Consider the following 19,344-nt stretch of genomic DNA (forward strand, 5'->3'; position numbering starts at 1 on the left):
TGCAGAAACATAATTAGCTTCCACCAAAATTCCTAGTTTCAACAACAAAATAATTCAAATACATTTTTGTACTTTGTTCTGCAAAACAACTTTGTAACACATGCACACAACTGGCTCCAAACATTCCTTGCATTCTTTCACTGTAATTGTGGACTGATGGACAGATTGGCTTGCTGCATGCTGATTACATAACGGGTAGATTTCAACATTTAGTGCTTTGTCCTATGAAGGAAGTCAATTCTCAAGAACTGAATTGGAAATAAAGGCTGATATGTTTAATTAAGCCCTATTTTTGCATTACTCAAAGTGCAACAAATGATTATTCATATCTGAGCACTTCATATATTCAGCAGCAGTTAAACAATTTGATCAATTCCTGGAGGGACCTCTCGTGAGATAATCACATCCCCTCTCTACATGGGCAGACAACAGGCGTAGAAATACGCATGTGCTTGTAATATTACTTGACAATGCTTACATCAGGTATCAAGGTGAAATCACAATGATGGAGTCCTACAAGGAAGGCAAAGTTCTCTCCCTCAACACCCTGCCATTGATGCAACAGAATGACATGGACAAAATAAAACTTATTATATGTTTAGGTTCTCTGACCAGACAATAATGGCTAAACCATTTCAGTGTTTTCAATGCATAACTATTCTGCTACTTTAGAGAATTATACTATAGAATTTTACTTTTTTTATTACCTGTGAAATGTTCACATAATTGAGAAAACTGATGAGAAATACATCGCGGGGCTTGTTTTCACAGAGGCCCAGGGAGCCGTTGGTGCGAGGGGAGGAGTACTTGTGCTGTAAGTATAAAATACATCGCGGGACTTGCTTTCACAGAGGCCCAGGGACCTGACACCAAAATCGGCAACGTTCCAGAGAAGGAGTCTGGTGGAAGCCTCTGATTGGTGGAAGAGGACCGGGTTTACATTTTTACATTTCTGCCTTCAGGTTAAGGGTTCTGGGAGTTAAGTGTACAGTATTTATTAGTAAAGTTTAAAGGATAAAGTTTTGTGTTTTTTAATATTTAATATAGAGTTAATTTGGGAGTAAGATATGTCAGTGGAGATTGGCCCCGTGGCTTGCTCAGCCTGCAACATGTGGGAGATCAGGGATATGGTCGGTGTCCCTGGTGACTACGTTTGCAGGAAGTGTGTACAGCAGCAGCTCCCGGCAGACCGCATTGAACGATTGGAGCTGCGGCTGGATTCATACTGGAGCATCCACGATGCTGAGAAAGTCGTGGATAGCACGTACAGCGAGTTGGTCACACCGCAGGTAAAAGGTAAGGGGACAGAAAGGGAACGGGTGGCCAATAGCCAGCGTAGCAGTAGGCAGGTAGTGCAGGAGTCCCCTGCGGTCATCTCCCTCCTAAACAGGTATACCATTTTGGATACTGTTGAGGGAGATGGCTCATCAGGGGAATGCAGCAGCAGCCAAGTTCATGGCACCATGGGTGGCTCTGCGGCACATGAGGGGAAAAGAGTGGAAGGGCAATAGTAATAGGGGATTTAATTGTCAGGGGAATAGATAGGCGTTTCTGCGGCCGCAAACGAGACTCCAGGATGGTATGTTGCCTCCCTGGTGCAAGGGTCAGGGATGTCACTGAACGGCTGCAGAACATTCTGGAGGGGGAGGGTGAACAGCCAGTTGTCGTGGTGCATATTGGCACCAACGATATAGGTTAAAAAAAAAGGGATGAGGTCCTACAAGATGAATTTAGGGAGCTAAGATATAAACTTAAAAGTAGGACCTCAAAGGTAATAATCTCTGGATTACTACCAGTACCACGGGCCAGTCAGAGTAGAAATAGGAGGATATTGCAGATGAATACGTGGCTTGAAAAATGGTGCAAGGGGGAGGGATTCAAATTTCTAGGGCATTGGAACCAGTTCTGGGGGAGGTGGGACCAGTACAAACAGGTCGGTCTGCACCTGGGCTGGAATGGAACCAATGTCCTTGGGGGAATATTTGCTAGTGCTGTCGGGGAGGATTTAAACTAATGTGGCAGGGGGATGGGTACAAGAGCAGAGAGGCAGGGGGGTGTAAAATGAGGGTAGAAGCAATAGGTAGCAAGGTGAAAAGTAAAAGTGGCATGCAGACAAAACCAGGGCAAAAATCAAAAAGGGCCACTTTTCAACATAATTGTATAAGGGGTAAGAGCGTTGTAAAAACAAGCCTGAAAGCTTTGTGTCTCAATGCAAGGAGTATTCGTAATAAGGTGGATGAGTTGAACGTGCAGATAGCCATTAATGATTATGATATAGTTGGGATCACGGAGACATGGCTCCAGGGTTACCAAGGCTGGGAGCTGAATATCCAGGGATATTCAATATGCAGGAGGGATAGAGAGAAAGGAAAAGGAGGTGGGGTAGCGTTGCTGGTTAGAGAGGAGATTAACGCAATGGAAAGGAAGGACATTAGTTTGGAGGATGTGGAATCGGTATGGGTAGAGCTGCGAAACACTAAGGGGCAGAAAACGCTGGTGGGTGTTGTGTACAGGCCACCTAACAGTAGTAGTGAAGTTGGAGATGGTATCAAACAGGAAATTAGAAATGCGTGCGACAAAGGCAAAACCGTTATAATGGGTGACTTCAATCTACATATAGATTGGGTGAATCAAATTGGCAGGGGTGCTGAGGAAGAGGATTTCTTGGAATGTATGCGGGATAGTTATCTAAATCAACATGTAGAGGAACCAACGAGAGAGCAGGCTATTTTAGACTGGGTATTGAGTAATGAGGAAGGGTTAGTTAGCAGTCTTGTTGTACGTGCCCCCTTGGGCAAGAGTGACCATATGGTTGAGTTCTTCATTAGGATGGAGAGTGACATTGTTAATTCAGAAACAATGGTTCTGAACTTAAGGAAAGGTAACTTTGAGGGTATGAGACGTGAATTGGCCAAGATTGACTGGCAATTAATTCTAAAAGGGTTGACGGTGGATATGCAATGGAAGACATTTAAAGACTGCATGGATGAACTACAAAAATTGTTCATCCCAGTTTGGCAAAAGAATAAATCAGGGAAGGTTCAGATTCAGATTCAATTTTAATTGTCATTGTCAGTGTACAGTACAGAGACAACGAAATGCATTTAGCATCTCCCTGGAAGAGCGACATAGCAAATGATTTGAATAAATAATAATAAGTGATAATAAGTGTCCGGGGGGTGGGGGGGTGATTTGCAGTCACCGAGGTACGTTGTTGAGTAGAGTGACAGCCGCCGGGAAGAAGCTGTTCCTGGACCTGCTGGTTCGGCAACGGAGAGACCTGTAGCGCCTCCCGGATGGTAGGAGGGTAAACAGTCCATGGTTGGGGTGAGAGCAGTCCTTGGCGATGCTGAGCGCCCTCCGCAGACACCGCTTGCTTTGGACAGATTCAATGGAGGGGAGCGAGGAACCGGTGATGCGTTGGGAAATTTTCACCACCCTCTGCAATGCCTTCCGGTCGGAGACAGAGCAGTTGCCATACCATACTGTGATGCAGTTGGTAAGGATGCTCTCGATGGTGCAGCGGTAGAAGTTCACCAGGATCTGAGGAGACAGATGGACCTTCTTCAGTCTCCTCAGGAAGAAGAGACGCTGGTGAGCCTTCTTGATCAGAGTTGGTCAGAAGGTAGTGCATTCGTGGATAACAAGGGAAATCAGGGATAGTATCAAAGCGAAGGATGATGCATACAAATTAGCCAGAAAAAGCAGCATACCAGAGGACTGGGAGAAATTCAGAGACCAGCAGAGGAGGACAAAGGGCTTAATTAGGAAAGGAAAAATAGATTATGAAAGAAAACTGGCAGGGAACATAAAAACTGACTGCAAAAGTTTTTATAGATATGTGAAAAGAAAGAGATTAGTTAAAACAAATGTAGGTCCCTTGCAGTCAGAAACAGGTGAGTTGATCATGGGGAACAAGGATATGGCGGACCAATTGAATAACTACTTTGGTTCCGTCTTCACTAAGGAAGACATAAATAATCTGCCGGAAATAGCAGGGGACCGCGGGTCAAAGGAGTTGGAGGAATTGAGTGAAATCCAGGTTAGCCGGGAAGTGGTGTTGGGTAAATTGAATGGATTAAAGGCCGATAAATCCCCAGGGCCAGATAGGCTGCATCCCAGAGTACTTAAGGAAGTAGCTCCAGAAATAGTGGATGCATTAGTAATAATCTTTCAAAACTCTTTAGATTCTGGAGTAGTTCCTGAGGATTGGCGGGTAGCAAACGTAACCCCACTTTTTAAGAAGGGAGGGAGAGAGAAAACGGGGAATTACAGACCAGTTAGTCTAACATTGGTAGTGGGGAAACTGCTAGAGACAGTTATTAAAGACGGGATAGCAGCACATTTGGAAAGTGGTGAAATAATTGGACAAAGTCAGCATGGATTTACGAAAGGTAAATCATGTCTGATGAATCTTATAGAATTTTTCGAGGATGTAACTAGTAGCGTGGATAAGGGAGAACCAGTGGATGTGGTGTATCTAGACTTCCAGAAGGCTTTCGACAAGGTCCCACATAAGAGATTAGTATACAAACTTAAAGCACACGGCATTGGGGGTTCAGTATTGATGTGGATAGAGAACTGGCTGGCAAACAGGAAGCAAAGAGTAGGAGTAAACGGGTCCTTTTCACAATGGCAGGCAGTGACTAGTGGGGTACCGCAAGGCTCAGTGCTGGGACCCCAGCTATTTACAATATATATTAATGATCTGGATGAGGGAATTGAAGGCAATATCTCCAAGTTTACGGATGACACTAAGCTGGGGGGCAGTGTTAGCTGTGAGGAGGATGCTAGGAGACTGCAAGGTGACTTGGATAGGCTGGGTGAGTGGGCAAATGTTTGGCAGATGCAGTATAATGTGGATAAATGTGAGGTTATCCATTTTGGTGGCAAAACAGGAAAGCAGACTATTATCTAAATGGTGGCCGATTAGGAAAAGGGTAGATGCAGCGAGACCTGGGTATCATGGTACACCAGTCATTGAAAGTAGGCATGCGGGTGCAGCAGGCAGTGAAGAAAGCGAATGGTATGTTAGCTTTCATAGCAAAAGGATTTGAGTATAGGAGCAGGGAGGTTCTACTGCAGTTGTACAGGGTCTTGGTGAGACCACACCTGAAGTATTGCGTACAGTTTTGGTCTCCAAATCTGAGGAAGGACATTATTGCCATAGAGGGAGTGCAGAGAAGGTTCACCAGACTGATTCCTGGGATGTCAGGACTGTCTTATGAAGAAAGACTGGCTAGACTTGGTTTATACTCTCTAGAATTTAGGAGATTGAGAGGGGATCTTATAGAAACTTACAAAATTCTTAAGGGGTTGGACAGGCTAGATGCAGGAAGATTGTTCCCGATGTTGGGGAAGTCCAGGACAAGGGGTCACAGCTTAAGGATAAGGGGGAAATCCTTTAAAACCGAGATGAGAAAAACTTTTTTCACACAGAGAGTGGTGAATCTCTGGAACTCTCTGCCACAGAGGGTAGTTGAGGCCTGTTCAGTGGCTATATTTAAGAGGGAGTTAGATGTGGCCCTTGTGGCTAAGGGGATCAGAGGGTATGGAGAGAAGGCAGGTACGGGATACTGAGTTGGATGATCAGCCATGATCATATTGAATGGCGGTGCAGGCTCGAAGGGCCGAATGGCCTACTCCTGCACCTAATTTCTATGTTTCTATGTTTCTAATATTAGACCACAGAAAGCAAACATGTAGTTGCCTCCAGAAATAATTAACAATAATTCACAAAAATACCAAGATAACATCTTAGAAACAGAAAAATAGATGGAGTGGACCATTCGGCCCTTCGAGCTAGCACCGCCATTCAATGTGATCATGGCTGATCATCTAAAATCAGTACCCCGTTCCTGCCTTCTCCCCATATCCCTTGATTCTGTTAGCCCTAAGAGCTAAATCTAACTGTAGAAAACGTCCAGTGAATTGGCCTCCACTGCCTTCTGTGGCAGAGAGTTCCACAGATTCACAACTCTCTGGATGAAGACATTTTTCCTCATCTCACTCCAAAATGGCCTACCCCTTATTCTTAGATCTGTGACCCCTAGATCTGAACTCCCCCAACATTGTGAACATTTTTCCTGCATCTAGCTTGTCCAATCCTTTTAAGAATTTTATATGTCTCTATAAGATCCCCTCGCATCCTTCTAAATTCCAGTGAATACAAGCCCAGTCGACCCATTCTTTCATCATATGTTAGTCCCGCCAACATGGGAATTAACCTGCTGAACCTACGCTGCGCCCCCTCAATAGCAAGAATGTCCTTCCTCAAGTTAGGAGACCAAAACTGCACACAATACTCCAGGTGCAGTCTCACCAGGGCCCTGTACAACTGCAGTAGGACCTCCTTGCTCCTAAACTCAAATCATCTTGTAAAAGTTGAATGTATAGAGAAACAAGGGGCTTAGCCATAAACTGCAGGAGCATCATTTTTTTTACCCAAGCGTATCTTCATTTCATTTTCAATGCACGTTGAGGATTGGGAAGTCGGGCCGTTAATAAGAAGCTTGCAGGCCTGATGTTGCAAGGATAGTGGATGAAGTCACACATGAACTAGATGAGGCAAGACTAGTTTCCGTCCCAAAAAATACAGTTGAAATGGTTTGTGTTTTCACATGAGCAGCTACTTGCTTTATTTCCTAATAATTTGTCACACAGCCCCATGTACTCTGTGCCACTGATCTTATAAATGGACAGCCACGTACCGTACACATTGAGGCCTGTTTCCTGAACACTCCAGAGTCGCTGGTCCAGATAGTACAATGCGTACGTTTTCTGGCTCAGACTCTTGCCCTGGCTCAGGCTCAGCATCGTGAGGCCAAGCGTAGCCTTGGCGATCGCTTCGCCCAACACCTCCACTCGGTTCGCAATAACCAACCTGATCTCCCGATGGCTCAGCACTTCAACTCCCCCTCACATTCCGAATCCGACCTTTCTGTCCTGGGCTTCCTCCATGGCCAGAGTGAGGTCCACCGTAAATTGGAGGAGCAGCACCTCATATTTCGCTTGGGTAGTTTACACCCCAGTGGTATGAACATTGACTTCTCTAATTCAGGTAGTCCCTGCTTTCTCCTCTCCTTCCCAGCTCTCCCTCAGCTCACTTCTCGCCTCTTCCTTTCTTCTTCCCGCCCCCCAACCCTCACATGTCTGAAGAAGGGTCTTGACCCGAAACGTTGTCTATTTCCTTTGCTCCATAGATGCTGCCTCACCTGCTGAGTTTCTCCAGCACTTTTGTCTACCCTCGATTTTCCAGCATCTGCAGTTCTTTTTAAACACGTGGATTAAATACGACTCAGTGGTCAATGTGTGCACAGCAGTGGTATCAGAAATATAAAATATGGAAACAACACTGATGATTATAAACAATGCCACAATATTTATTGCACAGATGAGATCGGTCATCTTCCCTCATTATGTGATCAGTTCTATCAATCCATATTTGTATTACATGGAACAAGCACTGGTAAATCAACATACTTAAATGCACTAACACCGTAAACCAAATGTGTCTGAAACATACTACTGGTCTGAAGTACTGCCTTGCTATTGCCTGTTAGCTGTGATCAGCACCCCAATGACAAGCAGCTCGTAGTTTGGTATCGTCATCAGTCTTTTTTTAAGTCAGAAATGGCCTCTGATAATTGTATGTTGTTTTTGCTCCAGTTATTTTAGACCAAGAAAATTATACAAAAAAAAGAAAATCGCTGTATAGACACAGCAATTATTTTCACCACTGTTCCATTTAAACGTTGTGGCATGAATCTTTATAAACATGAGCAGGTCAGGGAGCATGTGTGGAGGGGTAACGAGTCAAACATTGATGCCGTTAGGAAACACCACAATGTAGCTTCACTGTAGGGACAGATGCACTTCATACCTGGCCCCTCACCACCACCACTCACAGCTGGAGTACTGGGTACTTTCAAGTGGTGTTACGGACCTTCACTGTAGAACTGTGAAAGGATTGCTTTAATCTTAACTCGTATTACTGTTTACAGTTCATTTGCATAATTTGAATAATTTTAAATAAAATGTATTTGTCAAAAGCTTCTTCATTTTCAATCATTTATATTTCCAAATGTCTCTGAGGGGTGGTGGTGTGTACAGGGCCCATGTTTGCCCAGTCTGAGGCTAGAAATGGGTGGGAGTCATGCAGCCCCAAGAGGCCAATCAGGGGAGCAGTGCCTCAGGTGATAGCATTCACTGAGCTGAAACCTTTCACCACAGGTGCTGCCTGACCAAACTGAACATTTCCAGCACCTTGCTATTTTCAGATTTCCAGCATCTACTTTTCATAACTGAAACGTCATTCTCACCATAACATTGAGCAGTAAAGCTCGGCCTAAGCCAGGAGATATTGTGCAGAAGAAAACCAGAAGTGTTTCAGTGATTTAAATCATTTATCATTTTCAAGGGGACTCAGACCGTGACAAAAGTCTCACACTCGTGCTTGTGGGAGGTATGTGCAAAATGCTTTGAGCAGCATGAGAACAAAACCAACAACAATTTGGCACAATTTAATAGTCAGATTACAAGACAAATGCAGCAGAATGAGGTGAAGGTGCAGCATCTGACAGACGTTGGACTACACTGCCTGATGTACCCAACATCTGCAGCTCTCTCTGACTCTGCTGCAGCCTCAGCGGCACAACTGCAGCTTGGAGGAAGGGCACAACTTGACCAATTCTCCTCAAAGTTACAGCAGGAAACCAGAGCTTTCAACAAAACATCAGCATTCAGGTGCCAGGACAACGGGAATGTCGAAATGATCCACGTTAGAACAAGGCACAAGCATTGACCACAATGTGAATGGACATGTGATTGACGGAAGTGAACCAGAAGCACTGAGAAATGTATTGGATTTTATAAATTAATTGTTAACCATTATTGAATTGCCAATTTAAATAGGAATATTCTGTTTGTAGCTTATTAAAACAAATGTTGATGTTACTTTATAATATATTTCCCTTGTAAGTGGAGGTAGCCTAGAAATGGGTGTAATTTAAAGGATGCCCTGGGAATACTTGAACAAGCTGGAACAGGGACAGTGTTAGTGAATCCCAGTGTTTGAGACCTCAGCGCAGGCCTCAAGGTGGTTACTGGGCCTCAACGTGAAGTTACTGGGCCTCAAAGTGGTTACTGGGCCTCAACGTGAAGTTACTGGGCCTCAACGTGAAGTTACTGGGCCTCAACATGAAGTTACTGGGTCTCAAGGTGGTTACTGGGCCTCAACGTGAAGTTACTGGGCCTCAACGTGAAGTTACTGGGCCTCAACGTGAAGTTACTGGGCCTCAAGGTGGTTACTGGGCTTCAACGTGAAGTTACTGGGCCTCAAGGTGGTTACTGGGCCTCAACGCGAAGTTACTGGGCTTCAACGTGAAGTTACTGGGCCTCAACGTGAAGTTACTGGGCCTCAACGTGAAGTTACTGGGCCTCAACGTGAAGTTACTGGGCCTCAAGGTGGCTACTGGGCCTCAACATGAAGTTACTGGGCTTCAACGCGAAGTTACTGGGCTTCAACGTAAAGTGGGCCTCAATGTGAAGTTACTGGGCCTCAACGTGAAGTTACTGGGCTTCAACGTGAAGTTACTGGGCCTCAACGTGAAGTTACTGGGCCTCAACGTGAAGTTACTGGGCCTCAACGTGAAGTTACTGGGCCTCAACGTGAAGTTACTGGGCCTCAACGTGAAGTTACTGGGCCTCAATGTGAAGTTACTGGGCCTCAATGTGAAGTTACTGGGCCTGACCGTGAACTGTGTTGCCCAACATTCTTCTCCCTTGTCCAAACTTTGTGGGTTGACCAAAGGTCCAGTTGGGCCTGGGGGGGGGGGGGCGGAAGGATAGTGGCTGGGAGAGGTCGGCATCAGGGTGGTGGTGAGTTGCCAGAAGTGGCAGTGAGGGGGCTACTCGGTGAGGGAGGCATCTTGCTTTCTGCAGTTCACCCAAGCTGTAAGACCTGTAATGCGCCATACAGGTGTCCCAAAGCAGCAAGGCCCAAATTCTCTGGCTTAGTTTTGACACAGAAACTGCCTTGGAGTGTGCTAGGGTGACTTACAAACAGTTTCTCCTTCTCTCTAGTCAAATTATCCCTTGATTTAATTCAACTTGGAAATGGTTGTAAATGTGATCAATTCCTGGTGGAATAGATTTTAACCCCACAGCGCCAGGCAGCAGGTTACATGATCCTGATTTCTAGGCATATAACTTCATTGGGTTAGATTATGTAATTTACAATTTTAGTGGTGCATCGTGGAGCATGGAGTCATATTTATTAGCATGGACAACCATTGAAAATGCTCCCGATTATTTGGACCAGCAAAGTCTGCAAAGGACTTGTGTAAAGTTTGGCAGTGATCCAGTGGATGTATGAAAGTACCTGGGCAGAAGCCACCAAGAACTCAACTGTAGTCAGTGACTGAGTGGCAAGCGTGGTTGCAATCTGTGAGAGTCATTCATCGGTTAAGGTGCTGGCAAGTCCTCTTGTGGGGATTCCTGGGGTGGCACAGCGCACTAGGAACTGTCTTGGGAATGGTTATTGCGGCTGCTCCTGCTCTGCCTGCTGCGTGGCAGCTAACGCCAGTGCCTGAGCGGTGTCTGACTCTATTATACTTGAGCCACGATCCTGATCTTCTGCAAGAGAGAAAATATTTCCATCAGCCTGACCGACCGGAAATGCTCACACACACTGCACAACACTAACTTTAGCAACCATGATCTTCCATGGGCTATGTCTTTGGTTGCATTGTAGACCAGGCTCTGCACTATTATGGTTACTAATGCAACTGTTATTGATATATTTGTTATTGATTATTGTATATTTATCTGTGTGGTATTGTGTTTATGGGCCTGTTAAGCTGCAGCAAGCAAGAGTTTCACACGAGAGTTCTACAATCTTGACGATGTTTTATGTGGGTGATGCGTGACTAACCAATGTAATGCATAAACATGTAAGATATCTATACGGCCAATAGTAAGTCAGCATGATTGTACGGATATTTGCTGCAAAGGCTGTACTCAGTTAAACATGTTCTCCTTCTCCCCATGGCATGCCACTAAAGCTTTCTGAAGGCACAGGCAGATTTACAAAGATAATTCTTGGATAAGCTGGGTCAGTTTGCTATACAGTTGCAGTAAGCTGGATTCTGCACAGAGCTGAGGAGCTGCCTTGGTGAAGTTGATTTGTTGAAGGTGCTCTGGTTTGCTTCCACATCCCAAAGACGCGTTAGTTGGTGGATTCATTGGGAGGTGTATACTCCCCCTTAAACAGGGGGGTGGTGGGGGTGTACTAATGATCACTGGAGAGAGAGTAGGTTACAGAGAAACATATCTGGGGATGTTGTAGAGAGGAACTGCAGATGCTGGTTTAAATCGAAGACAGACACAAAAAGCAAGAGTAACTCAGCGAGTCAGGCAGCATCTCCGGAGAAAAGTAATAGGTGACGTTTTGGGTCGAGATCCTTCTTCAGACAGAGTCAGGGGAAAGAGGAACAAGATATATGGATGGTCCTTAGGATAAATGAATGGAAGATATGCAGAAAGGAGCGATAATCAAGGAAATGTGGAGCCCACAATGGTCCATTGTTGGCTGTGGGATAGGTGATAACGAGTTACTACAGACAGTGAAACAACAGGATGACAGTAAACTAGTACAACGACTAAGGTGGGGAAGGGACGGAGAGAGAGGGGAGGCAAGGGTTTCTTGAAGTTAGAGAAATCTATATATGCCGCTGGGGTCTAAGATGCCCGAGCGAAATATGAGTTGCTGTTCCTCCAATTTACGTTTGGCCTCACTCTGACAATGGAGGAGGCCCAGGACAGAGAGGTCAGTGTGCGAATGGAAAGGGGAAGTCAATGTGTTTGGCAACCGGGAAATGAAACTGATGAGAATGGTCTCCTATGTGGTGATCAATCTGAGAATGTACAGACTCCAATGTTCACAGATAATGTGATCCTTAGACCCCAGCAGTGGCATAGATAATGACGGACTCCCTTTAACCAAAGCCAAAGCAGGACTTGACGCATACTTTGCAAGACTGTGCAAACTTGGCAGTCTCTGAACTTGCGTGACATTTGTGTGGAATGTCCCAAGAATGCTGAATTTTACCAAAATTGTGGTTTAAATGAAATTCAGTCATCTAGCACACAATTCTCTAATTCATAAGTTCTATGAGCAGAATTAGGCCATTTGGCCCATCAAGTCTACTCCGCCATTCAATCATGGCTGATCTATCTTTCTCTCTCAACGCCATTCTCCTACCTTCTCCCCATAATGCCCGGCACCCTTACTAATGAAGAATCTGCCAATCTCTGCCTTAAACATATGCATTAACTTGGCCTCCACAGCCGTCGGTGGCAATTAGTGGCTGAATAAGATTTGAATATCAGCTCTGAATATTAAATACGGCTCTCACGTTCACTAATCACACTCCAAACTTCCATGTTGCTGGTTGACGTAGCATCATCAACAAAACCTGAAAGAGTAAAGTCAATAATAGGTTTAAATTATACTCATTTAACTCATTCTCAGCCTCCAAACAAGTCTGAGCATCTCAATTCATGACCATCAAGTAGTTGGTTTGACGTAACCCTTCAAATCTGGCAGATGATTATTGCATCATCATATTCCCATTTCAAATTGTGAAATACTAATTAATACCAAGTTTTTGTTTCTGTCAAAATGTCAGTATTGTTCGATACAACCTGGATTGGGAATAGAGAAAAATAGGTGCAGGAGTAGGGCATTCGGCCCTTCGAGCCAGCACTGCCATTCAATATGATCATGGCTGATAATCTAAAATCAGTACCCCGTTCCTGCTTTTTCCCCATATCCCTTGATTCCTTTAGCACGAAGATCTAAATCTAACTCTTGAAAACATCCAGTGAATTGGCCTCCACTGCCTTCTATGGCAGAGAATTCCACAGATTCACAACTCTCTGTGTGAAGAAGTTTTTCCTCATCTCAGTCCTAAATGGCCTACCCATTATTCTTAAACTGTGACCCCTGGTTCTGGACTCCCCCAACATCGGGAACATTTTTCCTGTATCTATCCTGTCCAATCCTTTAAGAATTTTATATGTTTCTATAAGATCCCCTCCGATCCTTCTAAATTCCTTCTAAATACAAGCCCAGTTGACCCATTTCTTTCATTTGTCAGTACCGCCATCCCAGGAATTAACTTGGTGAACCTACGCTGCACTCCCTCAACAGCAATAATTTCCTTCCTCAAATTAGGTGGCCAAAAGTGCACACAATACTCTAGATGCAGTCTCACCAGTACAACTGCAGTAGGGCCTCCTTGCTCCTAAACTCAAATCATCTCACAATGAAGGCCAACGTGCCATTAGCTTTCTTCACTGCCTGCTGTACCTACATGCTTACTTTCAGTGAATGATGTACAAGCACACCCAGGTCTCATTGCACCTCCACTTTTCCAAATCTGTCACCATTCAGATAATAACCTGCCTTCCTCTTCTTGCCACCAAAGTGGATAATCTCACATTTATCCGCATTAAATGAATTCCAGAACAATTATTGGAACGGAAACGCAAAAGTTGAGAGTTGAGTTCTGACCAAGCTGGCAGTTTCTGGACAAGGCCAGTAAGAATGTCAGGGTGATGTATGGACCTGGATGATTCTTTGTGACAGTAAATCAACCTGCTCTGCATCTGTCGCAGCCGCTGCCTCAAAAAGGCTGCCAACATCATCAAGGATCCGCACCATCCTGGCCACACACTCATCTCTCCGCTGCCTTCAGGTCGAAGGTACAGGAGCCTGAAATCTGCAACATCCAGGTTCAGGAACAGCTACTTCCCCACAGCCATCAGTCTATTAAACACAACTTCAAACAAACTCTGAACTATAACAGTCTATTGCACTTTATCTGTTTATTTATATTCATGTTCTATGGTATATGGACACACTGATCTGTTCTGTATTTATGCCTACAGTATTCTGTTGTGCTGCAGCAAAGCAAGAATTTCATTGTCCTATCCGGGACACATGACAATAAACTGACTTAACTTGACTTGATCAGTATTATGCTATTCAAGGGAAAAACTAATATTGGGTTTGTAAAAACCCTATCTTTATATTTAACTAATGGGTCATGTTTACTTTGGGCCCCATAAGGCAAAAACATAGAAGTACAGACCACATTTTAAAGAAATTAAGAAGGGAAATCAATATTGAAAGAAATCATAAGCTCCAATTGAATGACAAATACCATTCCTGCAAATGTAATATTTTCATGATCTCTTTCTTGCTTTGACACACTTGAACATTATTAACAAGGATGACATACCTGCCAACAGGTGGGTATAGGTTTCAAGACAAGGGCTTGCTGAATAATGTGCATTGGACAACCATGTAAATGTCATCCAGAAAATGCAAGGTTGTTAACGGTGACAGGCATGATTGGAAACAACCCATGTCCCCAATACACACAATCATGTTCACCTCATCAACCTTCCAGGTACTGCAAGCTTAGAGATTTTCAAAAGTGCACATTTTTATTTCTGTAGCAATTTATCAAATGTTCTCCTAATTTCCAATGATAAACATTAAACATTAAATAAAATGCAGGGAATATGTAATATTGTAATATATATATCTTGCCATCTCCTATTGTCTCAGACCTGTCCCCTAGTGCTGAGTTAGACCTCAGTTGCAGTTCCCTGAAGGTTAAGTCACCCTCCTTTAGCTGTGATTCCCAACAGATGAGGCAAGGCACCACTATTGATTAATGCACCACTTCGTTTTAGTTTAGTTTAGGGATACAGGGCGGAAACAGGCCCTTTGGCCCACCGGGTCCGCGTCAACTATCACTATCCTACACACACTAGGGACAATGTTTACATTTACCAAGCCAATGGAACTCAGAGAGATAACCCACGCAGGTCACAGGGAGAACATTCAAACTCTGCACAGACAGTATCCGTAGTCGGGATGGAACCCAGGTCTCTGGCGCTGCATTTGCTGTAAGGTAGCAAGTCTACCGCTGCTCCACTGTGACCACCTTATTCCAGTAAACACCAGACGAAATCACCGCTTGTTTGGTACGTTCAAAGATTAGACACAAGCTGGAGAGACTGCAAGTAATTTCATGGTGCAGACAGCGCCTGGAGTGTGAATACCTGGATGCACTGTGTTACTCTTCCATCGTGACCTAACGTCAAGCTGCTCTCTAATGCTCAAAGAAAGAAAGCTTTCCGGTTAGGAGCTGTTCTAAACTTTGATTACCAGGGACACCTCTGTGTAGATGATGAGATACATAGCTTATTGGTCGGTGATCACAGCAGATCGTCCAGTTTGGTGGCTGAGTTCCATTCTATGCCCCCCCTGGTTTGCACAGGAGAGCTGCATGGTACTTTATAAGCTCACCGCTCAGCCCCTTCTTCAGTGGTCAAGCCTTTGCCATCTACTCCCTTATCAAAGCAAAGGTACCAAACCAGGCTACCCTTTGATCACACACACTAATGCTGAACACCACTGCATGTATCAGTGACGTGGCCACAACTAGTGGCCTTGATTCAGTTCATAAAATGATAGAAGAATGGAGACTTATTAAATCACACTGAAAGTTACAGGTCAGTCTGTAATTTGTCTTTCCACCGGCACCACTTATCTGATCAGTATTGGGGAATCGTAACATCAACACGACTTTTGCACATAAACATTTCTCCTTTTAAGAGTACTTAGTTTAACAGGCAAGTTTGACAGTAAACACGAGACAGCCCACAGCCAGCCGTGTTAACCAAGAAACAATACATCAGCAAAATGGTGAGTCAACATTAGACTTACTTTGTTCGTTGAATTGGCTTTCGCTTCCTCCCCCAATCGGCAGATTAGGCTAAATATAATTGGAAGAGAAATGTTAAAATGCTTGCACATTGGTTTTGTTCGGCACTGTAAGAAAGGTTAACTCAAAGAGTGTCATTTGATCATCCTTCCTGTTTTGGTGTAACCCAATATAATTGGATCTTCTTCTTGCATATGGCGTGCACAGCCTAAAGTTGTAGGACAACTTGTTCTATTTAATCCGATTTGATTGTGCACGCCGGGTTAATTGCATTCGTCAAAACAGGGCGGATCACTTGAAGGTTGCAATCTCCCAACAAAATGTGACTTTGTTTGGCATTGCCAAGAGATGGTCTCAGACTGCCTTGTCAGTGCTCTCACAGTTTTGCAAAATGATTTTTATGTCCATTGCATGACATCCCAAGGGGTTTTAGAGCTCTCAATGGAAATGTAGCTGCCAATTCTGACACAGGAACATGTACAAGCTGCATTAGTAACACTGATTGGGGAAGGTCTCTGGTCCAGGACGTTGGGGAAAACTACACATCTTTTCTTTGATGCATTGCCACAGTATGTTCTATTTCCACTCTATATTGTATCTACAGGTTTATTTTCAGGCTCCAGCTCTCGGTTCCACCCAAGTCTCGCGCCACAATTTTGGAATGGGATTTGAAGCCAGAACCTTCTGACAGAAGCCAAAGTTTGACCAAATAAATGTGTTGCAGCAACAAACTGGAACTGAAAAATAGACACAAAGTGCTGGAGTACTTCAGCAGGTTAGGCAGCATCTCTGGAGAACGTGAATAGGTGATGTTTCGAGTCGAGGTATGACCAAACTGGAACTCATCTAAATTACACTAGAGAATAGTGTCGTAACCATTTCAACAGTGCATAATCAGTTCCTAAGATGCCCACTCATTGTGCTTTTACACGATACCATACCAAATGATATAACTTTATTTATCCCAGGAGGGAAATTGAAGCACCTCGGACCCATTCCATACCTCCAAATAATTTTCCCTGTTCAATGATCAGATTATTCTTCTGCATGGCCTGGAAGTGAGCTATTATAACTTTCAGTAGATATTCTCCCAATTTTGTTAGCCCTTGCTGTCTCCTCCCCTTCCTCAGCCCTCGGGCTGTCTCCTCCCATCCCTCAGCCCTCGGGCTCCTCCTCCTCCTTTTTCCTTCCTTCTCCCCACCACCCCATATCAGTCTGAAGAAGGGTTTCGGCCCGAAACGTTGCCTATTTCCTTCGCTTCATAGATGCTGCTGCACCCGCTGAGTTTCTCCAGCATTTTTGTGTACTTTCAGTAGATATTGTTTGTTAAAACAAAGAATCTTGCCTTTAAAACCTTGTGCACAATTTTCCTTAGACAGAGCTACAGTTTCTCAATCCTGATAACATCTCTTGCAGTTTTTAAATAATTCAGGAACGTATGGGTGATTATTGGCAACTACCGGAGAATTGAATTCAGTGGCCCATGCTCAGCTGCAGCCCACATTCTCAACAACATTTTGATTATTTTGCCTCTAAGGTAATTTACAGAAACGGCATAACTGCTAGCAAGTCTGTTGGTCACTAAACAGGTGCCTGAGTTTCTGATGATAAATAAGTGCATATTCCAAACAAGCTCAAATTTACCGTGTGTTGAACTGGTATTGTTTTTGATTTACCGAGAACACAAAGAGTGGAGGTGCTCAGTGCGTCAGGCAGCATATATGGAGGACATCCTGCTAAGTTACCCCAGCACTTTGTGTTCTATGCAAGATCCCAGCATATGCAGTTGGTGCAGTTCCACTTGTTGCATTACGCAAGATCCCAGCATGTACAGTTGCTGCATCTCCACTTGTTGCATTACGCAAGATCCCAGCATGTGCAGTTGGTGCAGTTCCACTTGTTGCATTTCGCAAGATCCCAGCATGTGCAGTTGGTGCAGTTCCACTTGTTGCATTTCGAAAGATCCCAGCATGTGCAGTTGCTGCATCTCCACTTGTTGTTGCATATTGCTTTTAAGGAAGCAAATGTTCCAAAGCGCTTCACAGAAACACTACCCATTTGACACAGAGCCAGAGGAAGGGGTGAGAGTGCACCACACAAAGTCAATGCAAGCACAGAATGTCAGGGAGAATGCCTGAACCGAGGCAGTTAAAGCAAGGCAGCGGCTGGGGAACGATTGAATACAATGATGAGCAGACAACAGAATTGGAAGCAGGCAGATTTCTTGGAGAGATTCGGAATGGAAGCAATTACATGGATAGATGGTGGAGAGATTTGTAAAGGATGGAGAATTTAAAAACTGAAGCAAACGTGGGTCTGAGGGGTGAAGGACATTGATGTGAGACAGGACAATATCGAGGGAATCATAGAAAGAATTAAATAACGTATGAGTCAGCTGTGTTTGCCTCTTGTCTCAAGATAGTCAAGGATTTGAAAATGTTAAATAGGCTGTTCAGTGGTAAATAAATAACAAGGTCTGCTCCCAAGGCTGGAGGCCCCAGAGGAATGTAAGAGAGAGCTAATAGATTTGCTGCAAGAGTAATCAGAGCGTGATGTCTCCAAGGTGCCCAACGATGACACAGGGAGCAATAATGTCAGACGTGGCTGAGCATACAACTTCCTGTGCGAGTGGTTGAGGTGAACTGAACCTCAGCACACTCGTGCAATTGCTAGACCTCATTCTCAAAAGGTGTACAAAGATGACAAACTTCATACAATTAAGCACAGTGTGTGTGGACTACACATACAAGGCGATTGGCTTCATAAATGTTCACTATACCCATACCTCATCATAATCCTGCATACAACAATAAACTTCAAAACACATATTTGAATGGAAAAATGTATTGAAGATATTGATCATATTTTCAAATGTTGCATTTGTTTTTGGATCCGTAAAGCAGACTTGTGATTTCTTTATTGCATTGTTGGACTTGCTTAAATCACAACCGGTGTGAATAGGTGTGAACTGGTGTATGTGCACAGATGTGAGCAGATAGATGGGTGTGCACAGATGTGAGCTGGTGCACCACTACTTATCCTGACTTGGGGACGAGCGTGTGAACATGAGCACGGATAAAAGGGAGGAAGGGGTTGACAGACAGCTGCCACAACAGTTGAAATCTGCACAGTTCCCTGTAATTTCTGTGAATAATGACCTGGTGGAGGGAGGTGGGAATTTGCCAGATAGGATGTATCGAGGGGCCCAGATTACCCCCAAGAATGGGGGCAAAGTGGGCTAATGGGGCAAAGTTGTACCGGTGGTTCTGAAGCTAACAATGGCAGCATATTGTACTGCAAGTTTTATTGCTGTCCTCCAGGGGGCAGTGGCCACCATAGTTATCAATGCACAGAATGATCTGTGACTTTCTGACCAAAGGAAATGTTGGGACATCTCAAGTTAAAAGAAGATTAGGAGGGCTGGAGAGAGGGGGGGGGATGCAATGGGGGTTAACTCTAACCCTAACTTCAAGTAACCCTTGCACCACCCCACCCCCCCTCCCACTCTCCATCCCTCCAACGGCCAAGTTGTAGCAGCTTC

At 44.3% G+C, this 19,344-nt stretch overlaps 1 protein-coding gene across 2 annotated transcripts in view; it reads right to left on the minus strand.

Moving 5' to 3' along the window:
* Positions 1-9,540: 9,540 nt before the first annotated feature.
* Positions 9,541-19,344, minus strand: part of tmc5 (transmembrane channel like 5) — a 62,531-nt gene continuing 52,727 nt past the window's right edge. The window contains exons 22-24 of one of the 2 annotated variants that reach the window (XM_033041215.1): positions 15,806-15,854; positions 12,417-12,476; positions 9,541-10,635 (exon numbers count right to left, since the gene is read on the minus strand). In XM_033041215.1, coding sequence (XP_032897106.1) covers positions 10,538-10,635; positions 12,417-12,476; positions 15,806-15,854 — 207 coding nt within the window. In that variant the 3' untranslated portion in view covers positions 9,541-10,537. The remainder of the gene's footprint in view (positions 10,636-12,416; positions 12,477-15,805; positions 15,855-19,344) is intronic. The other variant, XM_033041216.1, reaches the window with a different exon arrangement.

The sequence above is a fragment of the Amblyraja radiata genome, chromosome 22 (assembly GCF_010909765.2).
Source record: "Amblyraja radiata isolate CabotCenter1 chromosome 22, sAmbRad1.1.pri, whole genome shotgun sequence".
NCBI classification, from domain to species: domain Eukaryota; kingdom Metazoa; phylum Chordata; class Chondrichthyes; order Rajiformes; family Rajidae; genus Amblyraja; species Amblyraja radiata.